Source organism: Ascidiella aspersa, chromosome 3 (genome assembly GCF_963924565.1).
Source record: "Ascidiella aspersa chromosome 3, kaAscAspe10.2, whole genome shotgun sequence".
Taxonomy (NCBI): Eukaryota; Metazoa; Chordata; class Ascidiacea; order Phlebobranchia; family Ascidiidae; genus Ascidiella; species Ascidiella aspersa.
Window position 1 is genome coordinate 28,946,258 of NC_139449.1, and position 24,674 is coordinate 28,970,931.

The window sequence follows — 24,674 nt, forward strand, 5'->3', positions numbered from 1 at the left end:
TTATGAAGGTAGAATTAAGTTATACAAAAAATTGAATATTGAATTCAAATTATTTGCTGACTTATATATAAGTCACAAAAAAAATTTATTAAAGTGAGGTCGCATGGTGCGCTGTTAATCCATTTTTATTGAAATGTTTTAAGGCGGTCAGAACCAAATCAAAGAAAAAACAACCCAAGAAAATTGTCAAGTAAGTAAAAGAACAATTTAATAGTTTTATGTCCATCCTACTTTCTTATAAGATTGTAATTTGTACAGAGTGTTTAAAGTGCAGAACATAGTGCTGTCTGAAAGCTTGGTCGCCAAGCGAATTGGCCGTAAAGGCCAAACCTTTGAAGATCTTATCATTACATTCGGCGGAACAACAGGTAGTATGAATATACACACATATTTTAAGTTCAGTACCTACTGTATGAATATGCACATATGATTTTATATCGGTAGGAATTTATATACAAATCAATATTATTCCATAAGCTTCATAAGTAATGCATATTACACTTATAAACAATAATAATAATCGCATTTTGAAATTCGAGAGGAAGGCAAGTAATTATCAGCCCCTTCTCCTCCCTGAAAGACCAAACGTTAGAGGTAAATTTTTATTTTGCAGTTCCTCATGTAGGAACTTTTGTTCAAAACACGATCCTGATTTGTAACAAGGGGGATTTTGAGCGCAAATCGGGAAAAGTGAGAGATGCCATCAATTCCAAGGTCTAAATATTGTAATCTTATAATGTTATATGAGCTTATCTAAATTGCGAACATTTTTTATCATTTTAATCAGTATTTTTATTTCATAAAGATACCCTTCGTAGAGGAAGCTTATATCCACCAGTGCATTAAAAATAAAAAGATTGAAGACTTGGATAAATACAAACGGAATAATAAGCCCAGCCAGGACGCAACTTAAGATGTCCACAGTAAAGAAAACTGTCTTACTTTATACAGACATCTTATTTTTTGTTGTTTAACAATGTTACCTATTTCTTTTCTTGATTATGGTGATCGAAAAACATTAGTTTGCCACATTTTGTTTTTATTTGAATTATTGTATAATACTTTTCGCTGCAAAAAATCTTGAAAACTTTTTAACTATATATATATGAGGGATTACTTTTCAGATTAAACGCAAGAAGCATGAACGAAGTAAACACATTTCTCCTGACCTACAAAAAGCACACGCAATTGCCTAGTTTTCTATAAATTATGAAGAAGACTTGTTTGATAAAGAGTTTCCGGTTGTTTTGCAACAAACACCTACTTTAGAGATTTTGAAACAGCTTATTGCAATGTAAGGCTGCACAAACGTCCATATCATACTTTTTAAGACGTTAATTAATAGATACGGTTGTACTCCAAACCCCATAAAAAACGGACGTAACATGGAACACTATGCATGTAGTGAAATGTGGTATATAGCCTAGACTCGTTACTTATTTGTGAAAGCTTTTGATTGTATTGATTTCAGCCCAAAACGAAAACCTGATACGGCTCTGAATTTTTCATTGGGCAATAATAGAAGGCAAATCGACAAGCGGAAATGAATAGTGTAGCCTGAACAGGCAGCGTTAGCACATATACGGTTTAGTGAATTGGTGTTGCAATAGTTTTTGTGCGAAAACCAAGTTTCGTTGCAGGATTTGAAAAGTCTGAGATTTTTACCATCAGTGTAAAGATAACTAAACTTGGATTCCGTATCATTAAACTCACTAATGTATTTTATATAAAGTCCATTACTGAACTTAAAATAATGTATTTTATATAAAGTAAAATCTGTAACACCGGGTGGTCAAGTTGGCTTCAGAAAACGGCCAACCAACAATAATTATTAGCTGCTTGCGTGTAGAGACACTAGCTTACTGCGGGATTCGAACTCATGAGGTAACAACTGAGCTACGCAGGAAAACGAAAACACCTTTTCAAGTTTATGGAAGACTATGATACCGCTGCCTGCGATATGCTGATCGTATTGTGACATCCCATTAAACAGAATTTCTATAGTTACAAATTAAACAACTGAAACTAATATATTCAATCCATGTAGTATTATGTACATATTATAATATGAGGTGACTGATACTAGCTAATAATATGCCCATATTTATATAAGTTTTCGGGTAGAATTTATAATTGCATAATAATCCTTGCGACAATGAATTCTACGTCATTTTTTACCTATAGCAATTTCTTTTTTTACCTAGCATTTTAATTTCGCTTTGTTGTAATAATACTATATCGAAAAATTGTTCTGCCATCATTTACGTAGAGAACACAAAGCGCTATTAAAGACCAGCAATAAACAAAATCATGTTGTACATAATGTCCAAGACCTATTGTGCGCAGGTAACTCAGTAAGAGAAAAAAACTAGCACATTGTTTTCTCGAAATTAGTGCCATGCCTCGGCGCCTTATCCTAGAGTGGTCTCTCTCCATTACGTCACTCGTCCTGTCCAGTTACATACTGCTCTCGTCGCTGCTTTACAACCACAAGAAAAGGACGACGTCGCAGATCCTTAGGACCGCTAACCGCCTCTGCTGCGTCACAGCTGCCATGGTTTGGCTCGCCACTTTGCCCGTGAACTTTGAACTTCTGTTGATCCCGCTAAACTTTGACCCTTGCATGTGGACCTTCCGACTCGGAGTCGGGTTTTATGTTCTGCACAAGTGCGCGGTCTACGCGACCATTTGGTTTCGTCAGCACTCGGTGTTTCAGATAATGCAAACCAGGCGAACGGAACTGATTTCTCGCGCCAAGACCACCGGTAAACTGGTCCTCGTGGGCATCGTTTTGACCGGTTCCGTAAACTTGCTGAGCATAGGTTTCGTCAAAGTGTGGGCCACAGAAAACGGATGTCGGTATGAGCCGCTCTATCCTGCCGTGATCTACGCCAACGTAATCCTTTCCATTCTCTGTCGCGTCGCGCTCGTCACAATCTTGGTCGTCGCGCTGCGAATTTGCTACAGCGAGATCAGCGGCATGGTGTTTATGTGCGTTCGACTTCTGGTCTCGCCACTTGCTGTGTTCTTACTGAACTGGTAATTCTTCCTATGGTCGAGTTTCTGCCGAAAGCGGACGAGGCAAATCCCTTGGTGACGTATTACCTGGTAGCATGTGCGATGACTTTAAATGGTCTGTGTTTGAACGTCGCCCTCATCTGCTCGTTTTCCGATTACGTTGATCGACTGTTTCCCTTTCGACTGAAAACGCTCGTGGCCGTTGTACCAGGACAAGAGATTGAAGCTCATGGCGGAAACGTCATGGTCCCTGTAGTGTTCATTAACAGCGTTACAGGAGGTCGTTAGGGCTGGATTTTTCTCGGTTAAGTATTTAGCGTGTTACACGTGCCACTATAATGCAACGCTAAGGCTTTGCAGGTGGTATGTGAGTATCTTTCTAATCTTAAGTTTAGGAAAACAACGCATTTGGAAATATTCTTAGGGCCCTTGTAAGTTATATTTCTTCTTTCCTCCGCTTAATTGCCCTTACTCTATCTAAAACCTGTGACGATATGGCGATGCTGGGAGCTAGTTTTTCAACTCGCTATGCCTTTTTAAACATAAGAAAAATGGATCATAGTTGTTAAGTATAAAAACAGGTGAAACCCAGCGTCAATCCACTAAGTGTGCGTATAGCCACATCAGATTTAGAACCACTGGTGCACATGCTCTAAAGTTGCCTTTTATAAACTGGAAAGACCAAACTAATTAAAATGCTGTAAAAATAAAATAGCGTTGTCACATACTTTGAATTTTAGTTTTTTTTGGCTTTGATACAAATACGCAAACTAGTCGACACATATTCTTTTATTTGGAGATGTGTTGTCACACTCGTTAAATACACCTCGCGCCAGTTGTGTAAGTGTAAAAGAAGTAGTCTAAAATATTTTATTTATTCAACAGACCATTCAATATTTCGCGTTATTAACGTTAATTAACAGCATTGATAAATCGAAGCAGATGATATTATACAGTACATGTTTGCGTGTCACGTGTTATCTTGGCGCTTTACGAAGATGTGCTGGAATAATAAATAAACTTAAGTCGTATAGTTGAAGGTGTATGGTATGCGTGTTTTGTTTTGTTTTCAAAATAAAAGTAAAACAAAAAAGAGGCCAAGGACTAAAATCAGAGTTAAGCGCAAAGAAAGGATTTGGTATAATATGTTTCCTGCTCTTATGCACCTCCACTGCATTACACTATAGGTATACTTTGCAAACAAAAGGAGAAAAAAGTGCAAGAGTCAAAAGTATTAGCAATTTATAGGTGATAATGATGTTATATAAAGCAAAGAGAACAAAACTAATAAACCTTGAATACCAGTAAAGTAAAACTAGTCGCAAAGATCAGAGTGAGAAAGTTGTGGAAAAAGGAAATGGTCAATTTGAAGTTGTATTATAGAATAGATTGTGCAATACTAAGAAATGTATCGTCCTAAATTTTTTGAGGAATATGCTTGCTTGGACCTTCACTCCGTAATATATTTTTGAATAAATTTGTTCGCTAAAATCTGTACGTTTGTGTTGAGGAAAGGAACAATACAGGCTTTGGCACACACAAATTGGACACAGTTTGTAAGAGTCGACACAGCGCTAGGCTCTGGACACGTAACATATCAATATAAAAATTATTAAACAGCGCCTTAAGGCTGATAAAATCCCATTAAAATGGAACAAATTACTAAAAATGATTCACGCTAAATGAAGAAAGATTTACGCTAAACGCGAACAATTATCGCATTTTTCAGTTAAAGATAGTAAAAAATGCTTTGGGGTAAGTTCACTTCGTGTCCACCGTTACTAAATCTACCTGAGAGTCATTCCACCATTCACCAAACAAACACAACAATTCGACAAAGCCTAAGTACACACATTCAAGGTTTACGCGACGCGGTTAACAAAGCTTGGCAAGAGTTCTGTAAAAGTAAACTTGGAAGCGTAAAGCTAAAAAGTCGGTGGTTATTTCCGGAGTCCAGCAAACCGGCGTGACGTAATGGAAAGTTCTTCATCGGTGGATGTAGTTTCTGACGAAAAAAACAGCCAACTTCTGTCAAAATATTTTTGTAAAGTTAATAATGGAGAGGTATAAACATTTGTTAGGTATACCTTACATAAATAAAGTAACTTTGTTGTCGCGTTTGTGATCCGGTAAACTAAGTGTTTTATTTTTCGAAAAGTAACTTTTTTTAATGTAAATAGGCTACTACAAACTTTTTAAACGCATTTGCCATGATAGGTAATAATATGAATGGCACATTCTCACTTATTGCTGTAGCTCATAATATTTTATTTTTTTAACACATCCAGGATTATGTAAAATATCCTTTTATTTTTAATAGACGACCATCGCCGAAATCGTTGCGATACGCTAATATTAACTAAGAAAAAGTCTACGTTTTGTAATTTGCAGAAAGTCAACGTAGTATTGGAATTAGCGACCGACAACAAATCACAAAGCAAGGTGGTTAATTTTCGCTATGTGTTGGTCATCGACGTCAGCGGTAGTATGGGGTGGATTTTGCCAGATAAAGACTATTGCCTGTTGGACCGCATTAAGGTAGGCCTAAAGGACCCTAAATGCAGGGTTTAAAATGTAAAATATACGATAACGTTGCGCATACCTGGTGTCACAATACGTCATAGAGATATAATTAAATTCGGATATTATCGTGTTTACACCACTTTCTATTGCTTAACACCGAGAGAACAAATTTCTTCGAAGATATTTGCGGCCTCTTTTGTGGAGCATATGGTCGATGATTCGTGGCTTTCCATCGTTAGTTTCTCACACGAAGCTGAAAGGTGTCTGCAGCTGACAAGAATGAACAGGAAAGGCCGGGTAACCACATAATAGCTTTGAACAAACCTTTTCACAAGAAAGCAATACTACTGACTGCAGAGTCTACCCCGAACAAACTGTGTTTATACAATATAACCAATTAAGTGGGGGGTGGTTGTTGAGTTTGGATCCACAGGTACAAATGACGAAGATTTTGACCGAGTAAACCAAGTATGTCATTAAACAATAGGTATATCCAGAAGAGAATAAAAATCAGTATAAAGGGAGATTTTATAATATTACATAAACCATTGGAAAAAATGAATTGTCACGAATTGTTATTATTGACTATTTTGACTTGGTGGTTGACGTTTTTGTGCTTAACACGTGTTTTACTCAGTTGAAGGCCAAAATGATAATAGAAAGCCTTGAGGCGGACGGAGGTACAAACATCAGTCATGGACTTTTTGAAGGTTTAATGACGATAAAAGGGTGAGAATGTTGATTTACAAGCCATCTTTATCATTTATTTTATGTCAGCCAGGAACGGCATTTGGCAAAAAATGATTTGCTATGGCAAATTCAAAACTATATTTTTTGCCAATATGTAAATGATTTCGCGCGAAATGTAATCTATATGTTTTATCCCGAAAGAGAACAATATATTCAGCCCGCATACATGTACACAAACTTATACAAAATGCAACTTCTGTTAAATTGGACTACAAATGCAATTCTGTCGATGTTATACCAAGTAAACCCATTTCACTTTCTTGCTCAAAAAACTCGTTAAACTAAAAACTTATATTGACTAAAGTACTTCATGAACGCAGTGGGGGTAACGAATTATTAACGAAACCGCTTCACAGGGGCAAAAGGCAGTCACGCGACTCCATCATACTGTTTACTGACGGCGATGCTAACAGCGGCATACGTGAACCCGAACAGTTGTACAAGGAATACAACGAGTTGGCCAAAAAGATTGGGAAGAAAAGTAGAGTGCCGATATCGGCCTTTACCATCGGAGAATACAGGCCATACCTGCTCCGTGAAGTAAGTTAATGGCAAAATGATTTTAGACAAACCGATATTAATTCACTCGAATTTTCAGCTGTCATTTTCTAATGGTAAAACGAAACACCGAGCATTTGATGACGAGAACGACCTTTTAACAATTTCGTGATATATTATCTGATAGGTCAGGGGTCGGCCACCTTTTTTACACTGCGGACCGGTTTAAAACTGAAATTTTGTCGCGGACCGGCCTTAAAAACAACATATATCCAGTAAAGGAACTTTTTTCAATGAACTAATTAAAATGCATGCGGTTTTCGAAAAATTTCCATTGTTTATAAGTATTGTTTGCATGATTTGATTCTATTGCACTTTGGGATGGGCACGCTTGAACATCAAAAACAAACTATATATGATCCGTTTTCGATATATTGTATGATACGAGGAGTTAAATTTTTCAATAAAAATGCATTTTTGGATGTTGTAAACGTGCTATGTAGGCTAACTCATATGGTCACCTAACGAGTGCTTAATACTTTTTACGGCCTTTTATGTACGGTTTGGGTTTTGATCAAAATTTTAATCTGGCAACCCTGCTACGATAACGAACTCCTCTCGGACCGGCGGTTGCCGACCACTGTGATAGGTGCTAGGCAACATATTAAATGGTTATATTTACTTAATAAAAAATTATTTCCTCTAACTATCCATGATTTTCACCATTCGCCATTAATGCTTTGCCCTAAAGGCCAAACCTTCTATCATTATGAAATTATTTAGGTGTTTCAACTCAATACTATATGAATACACGGTGTGTAAACAGTTTCCAATTGTAAATTAATAATGTATAGATATCTTCAAGACTGGGTTGCGAAGCTTTTTACTGGTTAAACGAAGATTGTGATTTCGAGGCGGATCTTTTTATCCCCATGTGTCTCAGGTATGTCAAGGTCACGTTTCCTAAGCATAATAAATACAAAATTATCAAAGTCGACTGCGAGCTTTGCAACTCCCGAATGCTTCTACTCGGATACGCTGTTTTTGACATCGGTATTCTGGCGAGCTAGACTCGACATCGCTTTTAAGAAAATATCGACAGAACCCAATGGGCGTTCGCTTCAAAATCGAACGAAATAGTCAGTGACCACTCAATTGTTTCCAAAGATGCACTGTATGTGTTCATTAATGCTGTCATATATATACAGAGACACACTACTTTTTTAAACACCAGGCACTCAGTTATGAAATACTGCTAATTTACAGAGGCAATAATTCCAGTAACACTTCAGCGTGTTTAACAGAGGCACAGACGATCAAAACAGCACTTTAAATAAAATTGCGTTTATGAACTTAAAACATTGCCAGCTATGTGAGTTTTGTATTGAAACCACGTATACTCTTTAAACGTATTCCTCTACTTTAAAGGTATACAGGTTAGAGATACGATATACATAGCGTCGTTCGGTTAATGTCTCCTGTACTTAATAGAGATAAACAGGATAAAAGTTTAAAAGAATTTCAAATACAAGACTTATACTATTCTTATAGGGAAAAATTTGTTTTGTTTCTCAGGGAGACAACTACCATTACAGACATTACCATTAATCTCGAATGTCTCGAAGGAGTTTCATTTGATGTAAAAGAGACATCTACTGCTTTTTTGGAGGTAAATACCTATAAATTGTATAAAGAGTTATAACATATAGGCCTATGTAAAATCGATATTATCATGTTTCTTTCCACCCAGACAAGTTTTGAAGATGCAAAAAACGTAGAAAGCTTGAGCTACTTTTTTCACAGCATCCCGAAAACGATGAAAAAGGCTATATGTTTTTCAGTGAACATACCCGAAAGCTCCGATGTGAGATATTTTATTAAATGTTTTCTCTTTAACTTTAACCGAAACTATGACAAATCTCAGTTATATTATGTGTCAAATAATTATTGTTTCTTTTAAGTTTAAACAGAAGTTTTTTATCTTAAGTTGGACGGAAAACAGATCATCAAGGTGAAAAAGGCCTATCTCGATTATCAAACTAACCTTCGAGAAGTTACTGAATTTTTGGAGTTGCGATTGCTGTGTATGAACGACGTGGCGACAAAAGAAACGGGAGGTGACATCAGCGATTGCAACAATAGTATAGAGGTCTAATTTACACAATGAATTACTACAGAATTGACACTCTGTACGTCCTAACTATACATAAATTTAAGTATATATTTTCAACGCTTGTCGATAATGTGTTCTACGTTCTGTATTATTCAGAATTAGGAAAACAAGCGCTGGACGTTCTTTCGACCACCTGTGCCTATACAATGACAGGAAACAAAGCGGACGACTCATGGGCAAGCGCTCAGGAGTCATTCATTAAAGTTTTGCAGGAAAACTGTCGCGTTATGGCTGCTGAGAAATTTGAAAACATCTGCCTCCTTTTGAGGTGCGATTGATTTTCTTTTTAGTGCAGGTCAGGGGTATACGCTCGCAAGACCTTTTTAAATCCAAGAAAAATTGATTGGTCTTCGGACAGCATGCGCATGTAGCGCATATCACGTTTCGACATTTAAATACTGTCTTAAATGGGTGTATTTTCTACCTTTTGACACAAATGTTTGGCTGGAAAACCAACATATATACAATAAACATTATTATTGTCCTTATTCGTATAAACAAGTGATTAACATAGGGTCCGTCGGGAAGTTTCAAGGGTTCTGATGAATTTTTTATTTCATTTACTGATAAAATATAGTAGGATCCTATCCTGAATTTTATATTGATGCCTTAAATTAATTATGGTTCTGTTAATAATTAAAAAAAAAACGAATTTAGGTCCTAAATTATTTCAGGCAAGGAATTTGAGACGGTCAGGTAAAAACGTTTGAGATTCAATGATAGACTATAATCAATTGTCCTGCAATCTCAGGGAGGAAGAGAAAGACATGTCTAAGATGCAGCAGAGTTTCAGAGACGCGATTAATGGAATAGAGAGCATTAAAGCGGTGGTGAAGACAACCCTTGGGCCAAAAGACTCGCATTACAAGTCTTTTAGCGAGAACGCAGATAGTTTGCAAAACAGTATTAACTTTGGAAATGAGTTACTGACGTAAGTATCACCTTAAATATTGTTTCAATTATTATACTAATGTCTCGGTCGGTACCTATTCTAGTGCCTTTTTTAGATTTATTGTATTTAGGTTACTGCACTGACAAGGAAAATCTGGATGGTGTAACCGGATCTAGAGTAAAGTGCGTCAGTTCTTAGTTAAAGGCATACAATGTGAAAAAACGCGGCAAAGCCAGTTAGGTTACCTCGTCGTTGAAATGCCACTCTAATGATTTTTTTCGAATAAACTTACCACCGGTCGCCGAATGGGGTCCTGATAAAATAGTTATAGGTATTAAAATTAAAAGTTTAAGTCTTTGCTTGAAATATAATAAAATAGAAAATGGCTAATAATTTTACCTTGTAAGTTTGCATTTGTTTTAATTTAAAGATCAAATTGCAACTGGGGGCGTTTTGCTTCGATTGCTTCTTCCTTGTCGGCTGAAATGCCCCCCGCAAGCGGTGTGTTTGACCCCGAAAAACCGACTCCATACTTGACCAACCACGTACACGAAAAGCTCCAGCAATACAGAAAAGTATATTGAATTTCAATAAATTTCCAAGTAGTAGTGTTACAACGTCGTAGGCGATTCATGCTACCTATAGGTTATATTTACTTTGGCTTTTCTATAAACTTAGCTATACCGTACATGATTAGAGGACAAATCTTTAGACAAAGTAACCTTTTTCTGAATAACTTAAGTTGCTTTATAATAAAAAAACTAGCCAAAACATTAAAAAAAATTCAATAAAAAACATTCATTAAATTTTAGATCTATAACTAACTCAAATCTCCAATGCCTGCTTCAGTGAAATAAATGTCACATGCACTGTTAATTAATCTATTCATATACAAATGTCTGTTTTATAGGCGGTCAGAACAAAATCAAAGAAAAAAGCACCCCAGAAAATTGTCAAGTAAGTAAGCGAACGATTTAATATTTTATTTCCAACCTATTTTCTTATAATATTTTAAGTTTGCAATTACAGAGTGTTTAAAGTGCAGAACATAGTGCTGTCTGAAAGCTTGGTCGCCAAGCGAATTGGCCGAAAGGGTCAAACCTTTGAAGATCTTATCATTACATTCGGCGGAACAACAGGTTTTGGTTTTGCTTAGTTTGTTTCAACCCCATTTGGGGGGGGGGGGGGGTCAATCTTCAAAACAATCCACATATTGATCATTAGTTGGGCAGATAGAATGTAGCAAGCCAAACCTGGTCAGTCTGTTAATGCATATGGTAAAAATTCTACTACCGAAGCATCAATGTTGAATTGCAATTACAAACTTGGTGATACATCTGGGCGGTAATGGAAATCACAAAGATTTTTGGATTTAACATCTTAGTTATACCCCAATTTTAATATTTTTCTTTCTAAAATACCCAGGGCATATGTTAACCTTCTTTCGAAATCCCTCAAAATATAAACCCAATCAAAATAACAACCCAATTCTGTAATGCTAAAAATAGTGCATTTGAGAGTCAAGTGTTCATAGGCTACTTGATTAAATATTTTTGTAACATATTTTGCAACGTTGAATCTGGACTATAAAAAGAAGAATGACCACCTATAGGCCAATTTTGAAATTATTTGGCAAAAAGTAACGCCGAAAAACAATTATAACTAGGTTATCATTAGGTGCTACTCTTCATTCGGTTTAATAGCGTGCCTTTTTAATTAGTAGTGCGTTATATTTTACCATGCGCATTGTTTACAGTTTAAAATAATAATAGTATATGGGTGTTAACTATAAGGTAACAACTAAACATCTATTCGTCTACACGCTACAGCTTCGTTTACTGAAGCATTGTGTTATAAGTATTAATTAACGACAGTTTCGGTGTCAGAAATGTTTTATGTTTACCTAATTTGTTAAAATACCCAAAGTGAATTCAAATCAATAATTATTAGCCCCTTCTCCTTCCTGAAAGACCAAACGTTAGAGGTAATGTTTTATTTTGCAGTTCCCCATGTAGGAACTTTTGTTCAAAACACGATCCTGATTTGTAGCAAGGGGGATTTTGAGCGCAAATCGGGAAAAGTGAGAGATGCCATCAATTCCAAGGTTTGAAAATAATAATGTTTTTCTTGAACGTGATCTTTCAGTGTTGTATAAGATTATCCAAATTGCGAACACTTGTTATCATTTTAATCAGGATATTAATTTCTTACAGATACCAATCGTAGAGGAAGCGTATATCCATCAGTGCATTAAAAATAAAAAGATTGAAGACTTGGATAAATACAAACTGAATAATAAGCCCAGCCAGGACGCAACTTAGGATGTCCATAGCGAAGAAAGTGTGTGTAGGTGTAAAGCAAATAGCCTAAAATATTCTATTTATCCAACATTTTTTTATTTTTTTGTTTCGCGTTATTAACGTTAATTAACAGCATTGATAAAATCGAAGCAGATGATATTATACATATTATGTTGGCGTATTATGACTGCTATTTGGTATCTTGGCGTTTGCTTTAATAATAAATAGCGTTTGCTGTAATAATAAAATATAAATTGGTATAATCGTAGATGTTATATGCTTGTTTAGCTTTTCAAAACACGAAGATTGCGCATTAGGTTGTTTTAAGTTGTGTCTAATATTCAGGAAATGTAAAACAAAAGTCATAGGTAAACAAATAGAAGAAAATATCACTTCATTATTAGGTATACACTTACACTTCGTTTAAGATCACAATAGTCAATCAACAGTACAAAAGTCAAACGTTAAAGCAGTTCATAATTGCACGACTAAAAGAACTAAACGCAAAGAAATAATTTCGCGTATGTTTTCTGCTCATATGCACTTCGCCTGCACTATACCATACGAATAGTTTGCAACCACCCCAGCAAGCAAAAAAGTGCAATTGCAGAAAGTACAAGGGATTTAAAAATTATAACAATGTTATATCCAACGAAGAAAATAAAACTAAAAAAGTTTAAATATCAGTAAAGTAAAACTGTAGACTAGAGCAAGAAAGCACAAAAGACTAGAGCAAGAAAGTTACTGTGGTGGTGTAATGTGGAAAGTAAACATTGTGGAAAATACAAATGCAAGTTGTTTATAAATTGTGCAAGACTAAGAATTGTATCGTCCTAAATTTTTTCGTTGGATATGCTAGCTTGCATATTCACTCAATTTTTGAATAAATTGGCGCGCTTAAATCTGTATGTTCGTGTTGCTGAAAAGAACAATATAGACTTTGTTGAGTAAAATTTGAAAGCAGACAAGAAAATGCCACAATAATCGTATAATAGACCAATCCTCATCATGACATTGTTGTTGTGTACAGTTTAACTTTTTAACCTCAGTGTCCACAAACTATAATATTACGTTTATCTAGCGGCGTTCCCGCATCAATCTAATAAGGAGCAGAACAAGGTTAAAAAAACTTTTAATTATGAAAAAATACCTCAGGATTGTCCCAGGAAGTTTCAATAGTCTTCCAAAAAAGGATTTTGTGTCTAATAATTATACAAAGTTGTCAAGCAAGTCATCGTAAGACCGAGCAAATAGTCCTCAATGGCTATGTCGCCTTCTATTGGGCGTAACTTGACGCTAAGGAGTGACCTGAGAAATTACACTGTCTCGCATAAATGCTTTGCAAAATGCCGTACGACCCTTTTAGGTTTATAAATACAAACCTGTAAACAAATGCTTTACTTCAGTGACGGCCTGGGCTTACATGCCATCCTTCACTAATTCAGGACAGGACCGCTCAATTCATTATGCGCCTGACCCGGGCCACACACCGGGGCTATACGGCGAATCAGGTTCGCTTTGGGCTGAGAGTGACAGCAAACAGGATGCGCTCGCCTCTAATGATTTTCCTCAAAGTTCGGCGTTCTATTTGCGGCTTGACTTCGTCTATTGTTCACGACAATCAAACCCAACCTCTTTCGTCGCCACTGTCGGCATTTCGGGCTGAAGCCATTACTCGTGGCACTGCTTGTTGTGGCTATATGGGAGGAAGCGAGTATAGTTCAGACGAAAGTTTACGAAATACCCAGACCACGATTGCGTTACGCTAGGCCAGGGCACATAAAGCAGAAGTGACTACGCAAAACAGACAATAAATTCTGTCACTAGAACTTTCTGCTATTATATAAGTAACCTTATTTTGTACTAATCTGTGGTCAGTTGTCTTCTCTGTTGCGATGCAGAAAAGACAACCATGTTCGTTTTTAGTTTTTCCTGAGCAAAACTATGTGTAATAATTATTTTATCGGTAGTGTGCTTTTGCCTTATATAAGAAGTTCGAACTAGCTAAAATCTGTTCTTTAGGAGTCTAGTTAATTCCAACTTGTGTCACTTGGAATCCCGGGACGAATACCGCGGGGCGGATACAAAATTTGCTGTCGAACTTTCTTAACTTAAAAATAGTTTAACGAAAAAATATCAATATCTGTACACCAAAAGTGAAGTAAGCTCTACAATTTATCGTTCAATATACCTTTCATAAAAATTTAGTTTGGAATTGCATACGACAACATTTGAACTCTACGTAAATATACTGTGGACCGGTAGAATAAACTCTTCGGGCAAGATCCGACCAAATTGCCATAGTCTGGTGACCCTTGGTTTACGACAAACACAAGTAAAAACTGTAAATCGTGCTTAAAATAAGTGGTTTCAAAACGCTTCCGTGGCCTGAACGCCAAATGACGTCCATTAACCATGTGAAAAAAGCGGAAGCCGGTTCTAATTAAAGGTGACGCGCGTAGTTAAACTGATAAACAACTATAAGAAACAACGCAGATCCGAGACGCCGATCAGTCACTATACAACGAATCGGCGTAAAGGTGCAACTGTGTCCTCGCCAAGACCCAGGACACGTAGCGGCCGATGGCGCAAAATGTCCAAAGTTGAAGGAGGAAGTGTTTGCCAGTCGCCGTCCTGCGACTTTCTCGGAAGACCACATTGATGCGCTCGACACCTAAGTAACGGCTACCTCTTCTGCTGCTATATTGCTGCAGATTTAATGGCCGATTTGTTGCATAGGCAGCGCAATTTGTTACTATGTTAACTGGCAGGAAGCCGTGAACTGATAGATTCTTTATTATAACGAGTTGTTTGGTCTTCAGTGATCCGCGTATAAGGTAGAAACAAGTTCAGTTGTTAATGGTGTTTAGTTTACCTTGAACAAATTTTCGTACTGAGCAATTTTTGGTTTTTGTGAGCACGAATATTTACAGGAATGAGTTGTCAGAATACTGAATAAACTTTGTGAATCAGAGTAAACGATTTTACGAAAACCCGAGCAAGGTGCACGTTTAGTCCATATACCTCATTCCTACTTTCAGGTTTTTTCGAATCACTTTCGGGTTTATTATTGAATCATATGGCTGATTCCACAAATCCGCAAATTACAAATTTTCGCACCCTAAAGGGAACGCTGGTGTTGTTGTTTATCCATCATTAGACTGCGCACAGTCTTTTCTCAAAAGAATAAACAGGCTTGGATTGCACTTCGGAAAAACCCGTTTGCCATTGTTCTGAAAATCTGCATTTTGTAAGGACCAGGAACAATCAGGGACGCCATAATTATTCATCGATTACTCACGAGTTAAAATCTGCCCGTTTGTTAGCTATATCTATCCCGTATGGCTGCTGTGTTTCTATTTCCGTCATGTGCTCTCTTGCAACCTGGTTATTAGTATTTTCTTTTAAATTGGTAAATAGATTTATAGCGATTTTGCAAATAAAATATCAACATACAGTATATGTTGGTGCGAAAAGTCTTAAACAGTTTCAAGGAAGAGATTTCAAGGAGAGATGTTATCTACAGTCTACACCATTACCATAAAATCCCAGAGCGCGCAATTATATAAACTTACATGTTTTGTGCCAATAACCACAATAGGCGTTGTTACGTAACGTCATGATAGCAACGTCGCAACAAATTTGAATTAAATTTAAAATCCCATTCAACTCCAAAAAGCGAAACAGAGTAAAAACTCGAAACGTTGATTTTAGATTAATTTGCCGAAAGAGATCCCTATGTAAGGCACAAAAGCTTCGTCGTCCGGTTTAATAAACACTGGTATAAAGTCAGTCGTTACGGTTTCGATTTTTATTTTCACCAGCCCCAATGCCTGACTCAATGCTGCTTCCGGTCATACGCGTGAGATGTTGCACTAAAATTACGCAGCTATAGAACGCGACGAACGGCGTCTGGAGTATTGCAGAAAAGAGGAAAAGCTAGTCATATTCAGCCAGATCAGTCTAAAATCATCGCTCTAACCGCCGTAATTTAAAGGTTAAACAACTAAAAGATATGTTGCAATAAACACATTTTGGGGCAAATTTGTTGCAGGGCATAGTAAGAATGAATAGCAAAGGTAGCATTTTATGTCAGAACAAAACGGAACCACAATATCTTGAACTATAAGCAAATTTATTTCTAAATATTCCAAGACACCGTAAGCTAAACGGATCAGTCACCAACATGAATATTAAGCATTGTAACTATTGGCGCGATTTTACCTTTATGTCTTAAATGTTTTGTATCTAAGTCGACTTTCTCTAATTTAAACAGCGCAATCTATTTCGTAAATTAGTTAGTTTCTAAAGGATGACGTCATGATCGGGCTGAATTATAGTCAATTATTATTGCAATAACGTTTGTAACGCTATACTCATAAAAACGTGGCCCAACTCGCTTTCAAGCTTATTCGTTAACAGAACAAGGGCGAACCGAGCATGGTTTATTTCCATAACCGTTTGACAACTGTCGGTGGAACTGCAGCAATGAGCAATTGACGGTGAGCTCATAGAAAGGCAAAAGCACCAGCCATTCAGCTATTGTGGGGTCGACAGCAAAACGCGAAGGGGAAGCACTTACGCGCGTTGTTACGACCATCTTCCGCTTCGCAAACGTAATATCTGCTGGGCGCAACAACAATAATACTATACGCCATTACGTTTGAATTGCACGCTCAACGCAAAACCACAGAGCTGTGGAGAGTTAAAGGTTAATATGTGAGTGATTTTTAAATAGTGGCTGCTAAATCAGTTGCAGTTGGTCAGAAATTGACCGTCTTGAGATTACAGCTCAAAGGGGATCGGTTCTCTTCGGACGTTACTTACTTCCTCGTAGATCGAGAGAGAAAAATACAGACAGGGAAAGGCAGGCGCGCTATAGAAGGAAACATGTAAAGTTTCATACCGAGACAATAATAGTGACATTAAGTGATCTCATCTTTTTTGTATTACTATAAGCAATTTAAAACTACCTCGTGTATTGGATCAGGATTTTTTGTAATGCGTTTGTTACAAAATATCAAATGATCTGAAATAGTTCAGAAACGTTTTTACCGGATATAGATTTAGCAATTCTTCCTAGCTTTGTAAATATTTAACGTTGTACCCGCGGCACGAGGCTGTCATTCGTAACGCGTTTAAGTGGAAACAACAGTTCAGTCAGCATTTCGGACTCCCATATAAAATAGTATTAACGCTGTAGCATAATTATCCTTCTGCAGATAAAAATAAAAACTAAGAAAAAATCAATGAAACCACGAATAGTCCTCCTTTTCGTAATGCTTGGCCTGCTCCGAGGCCCATCGGCAGCACTGGGCAACCTGGGCGAGTGCTGCGTAGGCCAGGGAAGTCCCCATCTTCGCTGCTGGTTCCTCACCCACATGCCCGAAGTATCCGAGTGTCGGTGTCTGCCGAGCGCCGCCAACAACAGCGTCGAAGAGTCGATCGCTAATGTGACCAAGATCGTGTTTCACGAACTCACGGTAAACCGTATAGAACCCAAACGTATTTTAGGCTTTTACATGTGAGGCATTGTTTGTAAATTGTTGTTCCAGCACGCTATAAGTCGATATCGGCAAAAAAAAAAAAATATATATATATATATACCAGACAGACAATAAAAGAAAGAAACACAACAATGAACCACGTTCTAAACCACGAGGCGCGAAAACGAACACCCGATAACCGGACAATGCGAAACAAGGTGCCCAAATAGGTGGTCGAAACGTTGGCACCTACATAAAATTTTGCGGGAAATATTTTACAATTGATATTTTATTGAGTATGGAACGAACATTTCTGTAAAATACGATACATCAGAAAACAAAAAACTTGTACCGAAACCGGCCAAAATGAATTATTAGTGTGACGCAATCCTTAAAAGTTTCATCTGGCGCGAAGAGTTTACTTAATTGACAATATTTTGGTTACATTTCCTGTTCGAGCTAATGTGCTTTGTCTCAGTCGAAATCAGCCTAATGGTTACCTGCTGGTTAACGTTATTTTGCGTTTTAAGTGGAGATTACTAGGGTTTACACTTCAAGAATTTACCAATTTAAGATACTCATATCGGTTAAATCAAACGCTATTTTTTTCACTCGTGTCGCGACTATAAATCGGAAAAAATGGGGTTTAAACCTTTGTGACACGTATACAGATTGGGAACGTTTCCTCGTGCGTGGCTTCCATCCTGGATTCAATCAGGGCAGAACTGACACTCAAGTCGCTGGTAATATCCGGGGGCCCGCACCACAGTCAAGTGAGCAACGCAGCCAACGTGAATAAGGTCAACTTTTCCCATCTCTCCATCGAAACCCTAGGCCTCCGTAAGCTTGGCTTATGGACGGTCGACGCCTCTGTTTTCGACGGAATAACTTCGCTGAGCGAGCTGAGGCTTTCACACAACGACATCGCCGACTTGGATGGATTCCGCAACTCTAGCGCACTGCAAGGAATAGACACCCTCGACTTGGCGCACAACCGCATTGCAAGTGTGTCCGAGAGCGACTTTGCATCTATGATCAACCTGATGATGCTCAACCTCAGCAGCAACCGGATCGAACACATCGCGCCCAAGGCATTTGCGGCCCTAAGCTACTTGGACCAGCTCGACCTGTCCGGTAACCTACTGACCAGGGCGGACGCGAACACTTTTGGAGGTCCTCTATCCGTGCTGGAGATGCTTCTACTAAGCAACAACCGAATTCAAACAGTCGACTTTGCTCCAGAGCGAAAATGCCCACCAGTCGGAGTTAAGGGGAGTTGCCAGTTGAGCTCCTTGCTCCCCGAACTAGACCTCCTCGACCTCAGCCACAACCTAATCGACAATGTTACCGACCCTGATATGTTCTCGGCCCTTAACAAGCTCACGGTGGCTCGGTTGTCCCACAACCGCATACAAGTGCTGTCGCTAGACCCTTTCGGCAGTCTTTGTTGGCTTAACACCATGGATGCGTCAAGCAATAGGATTCGAAGTATCAAATCCGACTCGAAGTCGCCTTGCCACCTGACCGATTCGACGAACATCGTCCTTCTGACAAACTTTAGCAACAACCGCATCGAAACCTTGCCGTCCAGCGTGCTGAGGTATATTGGGGTGCAGGTTTGGCATACATCTTCCATTACCTGACCTAACATAATATTAACATGGTGCTCTACCTGATGAGTTTTGTGGAAGGTTTTTACTGCGAAAAGAACCTGTCTTTCGAAAATATGTGCTCTTGATTATTTAAAAACTATTTTCCGAATTATGCAAACCGGCCTAAAATTGATATGGCTTTCCTCGGGATATTAAAGATATGACTGTTGTAAAATGTCATGAACCATCTTATTTAAAGGAAATTCTGATTTGATAATTATGTTAAAGACTCGGGTCTAAAAACTCCCTTTGGTCCAACATTTGTGACGACTGTGAGTCCAGGTGCTTGCCAGCCTTGACTTGTTTCTAAAACCTATAATATCCTCACCTAGCGTACAACATCTAGTTTCGAAGCGATATTTACTTTTTGTCGGTAATTTTAAGTAATTCAATTATTACAGTCTGCGTTACAGAATGTGTAAAATGGCATAAGTGTTCGGCATATAGGCGCTTTAAATTATTTAGCCTACTATCGTTGAGCTTCATTTTCGAAAACAAAAAAAGGTAATTAAAAACAAGCTTTCTTTTAGCGCACTTGGAGGCATCACGCATCTCGACTTGAGCAACAATGTAATCCACCAAGTTGACCAACACGCATTCGCCGGTCTTGTGGAACTCCGGAATCTAAAGCTCAGAAACAACTCGCTTGCAACGTTCGACCCGGTCGGCTTGAAAAGCCTAGAGTTGCTCGACTTGAGTGAGAACCACCTCACGCGGGTTGACCCAGGTTTGGAATTGTACTGACCTAAGGCGCGAACATTGTTCTTTAGGAATTACTAGGTTTGCAGTAAGGTTGGCTGAGTTCAAGTAAACTCACAAGTAAATACAGTGAGTTAGCCAAGTTGCAAAGGAAAATATACCATACTATAGGTTCGGTATTGCTGAATTAAAATCATAATAATTTTGATATAAGTCTTCTAACCGTGATAAAGTATCTTAATTCCACAGAACCAATATGCTAAATACGGAACCATATATATATATGCAAGCATGCATTTTGCAGTTTTTATGGGTCTATTTGGTATCTTTAACAGGATTTTAAAGCTTTCTTTTAAAGTTTAAACCATATCTTGAATAAACAATTTCGAAAACATACTCCTACAAGCCAAATTTGGGCTATTTCTTGTTTGCGTAATGGCTGACAGCATCGACTGAGTAACCAACTCCCTTTAAAAAAGCCCAAAAAGGTCTTTAAAATACAAGTTAAACATAATCACATTTATTTGCGGCAGGCTGGCTGGAAAGCATCGGTAAAGACAGGACGGGCAGCCTTAAGCTCGGAGGCAACCAACTGGTGTGCGATCAGCACTTGGCCGGCCTTTTTCGCGTGGCCACCTGCAACGAGCGACGAGGTTACTCGCTTTACTCCGGCAGCGCGCTTAATCAACTACGCGACCTCGAGGAAAGTTTGACCGACCACCGGCCTACGGTACTCCCGGACCCCGCTGATTGCACCCTGAATGCTATGGGCTCCGAGACTTGTGGCAACTCGACGGCGGCGGACAAGTATGGCACGGGCACTGTGGTGTGCATGCTCCAGTCATACCTTGCGCTGCTGACCAATGGTTCGACGAGCACCGCCGATTGCACGAACCTACTGAAGTAAGGCTGTGTCTTTATTCTTAGTATACGACTATACCCAAAGTTTGTACATTGTATGGAGCACGATGCGGGGTCACTTTATAACAACTGGAGTGGGACACCGCGTCCGATAGTCTTACACGAGTCCCGATTGCCAAGTCTGACTTCATCCAAGTAAACCGACTCCGTTGAGTCCCAAGTCCCGAGTCCGACTTCGCAGTGTCTAAATATACTGCCTTTTCCTCAATAAGAATATCAACAATAACAATACGCGATCAACTGATGGAGTTCTAAAAATCAGTGAAAACCCACTGAAGTAACTGAGCACTCAATGAAAGAAAGCCAGTGCTCTTTAGAATAGTAATAATTTACAGATAAACTGTATTTGACACTTAGTAAGGTAAATATATACGAATAATAAACCGTACTAAAAGTAATTTAATAGCTACCAAAGATGTCTACTAAACAAAAACAGACAAGTTCGATTTAATGTAATTTATTTAGGGTTTTGAGTTAGTGAAAAGGATTATTATCAGTTTAATGTTGCTTAATCTCAAACCACAAAAAAGGTTATTCAGGTTCATAACCCAACATTTCTAAAATAGGTAAACTCTCCGGTTAAGTACATGCCACCGATGACAACTGTTTGAATTTGACTTTGTGTCTGGGGGCATAACTCATCTTCACAGGCACTTAAGGTAACCAAGTGCAATTTCTTCGACAGGGAAATATTCGGGCAAATCGAAGCGCTATACTATTTCGCCAAGAACTCGCCGACCAATGCGAGCAGCGGAGAGCTGAGAAAAGTCAAGGAATATATCCTGCAAGGTACAATAAGAGTGGAAGCATGCATAGAATGCGCGGCAAAATTAACCGAGCTGCTTCGCCGCCTTTGTACGTCGCTCGATGCCGTAAAGTGGGTTTTCCTGTTATAGCAACGCATTGACTTGTGACTTCCTCTAACGCGCCGCCCCAGCTTTCCCCACAACATCATGTTTACTGGTGGTTTTTGCGTCAGCTGACGGCTTGACGTTTAAGATCGATTGGCGGACGCGAGCAAATTTAAAGTTCACCCGAAGCTATATTTTCGGTTTGTGAACTTATATTTGATACAGTGACAAAACCTTATAACTATCGCCTCGCGAGCATTATAAGCGTGACGTCGGTTCAGCGGGTATCATTACGTCATCAAAATGCTCCTCGCGTTTGCACCCGATGCAAGCTTATTTTATGCTCCTAGCTCTGCAAGTAAAAATCAGAAATTTCGTTACATGTCAGATATACGCGTGCCTTTAATTTTTGTAGATATAACCAAGGATACGTTATATTAAACACGACAGACGGGCGGAGTATTTACGTCCTTGGAAATAAGTCTAAATTACCTGCTAGTAAGTAAGATGGCGGACAAATAATATCAGGCTGAGTTATATATAGTGCATCGAAGTCGACAGAAACTAGGATAACACAATAATCCCATTAATCATTTCCCTGCAATACACGCAAGCTTCTTGCAAACATAGTTTTTATCTTGCTTTAGTAACAACGAACACGGAATGACGCATCACAACATGCGTTACGCAAATAACGATTTTGTTCTCTAGGTCAATGGTTTATAAACGGTGTCGGCTTTATCCAAAGAAAATTGATGAGTCTGGCGGTGCCAATCTGTTAAACGCATTACATTAACAACTTCGGGATTTGAGTTTTTAGTTTAGTATTGTTAGTGCGTATCACAGAAGTGAGTTATAAACAAGTCGAAAAAAAAACACAGCAAATTTAAACTTTGTGCGCGTGTTCTACTTTCGCTCGACAAATCGTACTGACCAACGATTATATTATTTGTAATTAGGAAACGGCTGCATGTAGAACAGCTTTCCAACCTAGCTACCTACCAAGGGTTTCATTGTAGGTGAAGCAAGGCTAGGTCAAAATAACTTTTGATGCGACTGTCCTGGTATAGCCGGAGTCGTAATGCAGAATATTACAATCATCTAGGTTTTTTGCTTGCATTAAAGACTGAGTAAATCCAACTGTTTGGTGAAACCGTTTGATAAGTTTAAGAAATAAATTGCATTATAGGGCGTGGAATAATCGACTGTTTTGCGTTGACTAACTAGAACGGTCACGAGTTAAATCGTTATATCAGATTTCTTTCGAGACTTCTTGTGTCAGAGTTCGACTGCATTAAAGGAATGAAGTGCATAAAAAAGAAGATCCGTTTTTTACAGTAATTTTGCTTTTTCTTGGTAGTGATTACCACTGTCCGACTGTATACCCAATTATAGTAAAAATGTGAAAATCATAGATCATCTTTAGTATTTTTTTTCAGGTTTGGGTAACCATGATAGTTTGGGTTCTAACTACCAGACCATTTTATTTCCTTCTGTTTTCGCAGCAATCAATAAAGCGATGACGCACGCCTGCATGCCGACGGCGAACCTCCACGTTCACGTCAGCAGAGACATAGAGGTGGGAGTAAGCCAGGTTCTCGCAGTTGATCAGGTGGGAACAAGGAAGGCTTACAGAGCTACTTCGGGCAGATACAGTCCAGTCGGCCTTACCTTTCCGCCGAAGCTCGTTCCTGAGGCGTCAGTTCCGGGTGGCAAACTCGACACTACGGTTATTTCCACGTGCAACGTAAGAAACAGTTAATTATCTGAAAATGTTAATTATTGATCTCGACATGTCATAGCCTGCAATTTACATATATCTGTATTTTATTGAGAAACTTCACACGGCAAGTATAAGATGAAAACTTGTAATGGTTATCCCAAACACTTTACAGTCCTATTGTGATACTGATGACAATGTTTTATGTAATTACCGAAACTATACAACAAAACAATAAGCGGAAATTCGCATCTCAGAATGACGAACACATTGCGAAATTCCCCACTATAATGTTCTCCGCCTACGTCAATTAATTCAAAGTCTACATACAGAAATAAATGTACAGGCGCCATACAGTTTATTTTAAAAAGCATATTTAAGTTGTCTTTGGACACGTCATACCCACTGAATACAAATCCGTTTAGCTTGCCAAGCGCAATCGGTGAAAAGGCATTTGGCGCATCACAACAACGTATATGTCGCGTTTCAGGGAAGCAACCCAGATGAACAGCAGCATGAAATATCGATTCGACTGCCGAAAAGTGTTTACCAGCCCACGGTCGGCAACTCACAGCGAATAACCTTTGCTGTTTATCGCAATCAGGTGGGAGCCGAGCGTTCGCGCAAGTTCATTCTTTGTTCCCCTTGGCCGATGTTAAGCCATTCGTCTAGGTCTAGGGCACGATGGTGACTACCGCTGTGGTAAAGCTATAGTCTGTCGCCCGCTCTTATGTTTTCCTGAACCAAACTTCATAGAAAGGCTTTCGAGATACTTCTGCATGTTCGGGCGATGTAAATATGTTTTCCAGTGTTGTACATTAGCCTTTTTTCATAGTCGCCTTAACAAATTCTTACAAATAGATAACAGTGTCAGCATAAATGTCTTTTTTTCAAAATAGTTTTGTATTATATATACGCAACGTCAGGGAAAAGACTATTGTTTGTTCGGTTATCTTACTTGTAAAAAAAAAACAATATTATGTTTGCCAGTAATTCGTTATTTTATCTTTTTGGCTAAACTGACGAGTCGTTGTTTAATGTATATAGCAGTAGGCTATATGCTTAAAGTGGTTGGCATTGTTACAAAAGCCTATACGAACTATTGAAGCACTAAGCGTTTAATTACACAATATTTTGGTATACCCCAGTGATGTAATGACTTAAGTCACTGACTTGACTTAAGTACACTTA

General features: G+C 38.3%; 2 protein-coding genes across 2 annotated transcripts; both read left to right on the forward strand.

Moving 5' to 3' along the window:
• The first annotated feature begins 4,992 nt into the window (after positions 1-4,992).
• Positions 4,993-12,175, forward strand: LOC146161410 (uncharacterized). Its single transcript, XM_083385149.1, has 16 exons — positions 4,993-5,082; positions 5,410-5,556; positions 5,722-5,838; positions 6,179-6,270; positions 6,648-6,831; positions 7,644-7,732; positions 8,365-8,446; positions 8,540-8,653; positions 8,777-8,906; positions 9,059-9,230; positions 9,714-9,893; positions 10,285-10,429; positions 10,765-10,811; positions 10,884-10,993; positions 11,858-11,958; positions 12,068-12,175. Exons 1-16 carry the CDS (start codon positions 4,993-4,995, stop codon positions 12,173-12,175), a joined length of 1,908 nt encoding a protein of 635 aa, XP_083241275.1.
• A 5,258-nt stretch (positions 12,176-17,433) lies between these two features.
• On the forward strand, positions 17,434-24,174 carry LOC146161411 (uncharacterized). Its single transcript, XM_083385150.1, has 7 exons — positions 17,434-17,637; positions 18,312-19,240; positions 19,823-20,019; positions 20,525-20,894; positions 21,598-21,701; positions 23,269-23,510; positions 23,974-24,174. The coding sequence occupies exons 1-7, from the start codon at positions 17,434-17,436 to the stop codon at positions 24,172-24,174; spliced, it is 2,247 nt and encodes a 748-aa protein (XP_083241276.1).
• The last annotated feature ends 500 nt before the right edge of the window (positions 24,175-24,674 follow it).

Coding starts and splice junctions, on each gene's coding strand:
- LOC146161410 (XM_083385149.1), top strand. CDS start 4,993: ATGGAAAGTTCTTCATCGGTGGATGTAGTTTCTGACGAAAAAAACAGC. Junction 5,839..6,178: donor GAATGAACAGGAAAGGCCGG/GTAACCACATAA, acceptor TGTTTTACTCAG/TTGAAGGCCAAAATGATAAT. Junction 10,812..10,883: donor GCACCCCAGAAAATTGTCAA/GTAAGTAAGCGA, acceptor TTGCAATTACAG/AGTGTTTAAAGTGCAGAACA.
- LOC146161411 (XM_083385150.1), top strand. CDS start 17,434: ATGCTTGGCCTGCTCCGAGGCCCATCGGCAGCACTGGGCAACCTGGGC. Junction 19,241..19,822: donor TTGCCGTCCAGCGTGCTGAG/GTATATTGGGGT, acceptor GCTTTCTTTTAG/CGCACTTGGAGGCATCACGC. Junction 20,895..21,597: donor GATTGCACGAACCTACTGAA/GTAAGGCTGTGT, acceptor TTTCTTCGACAG/GGAAATATTCGGGCAAATCG.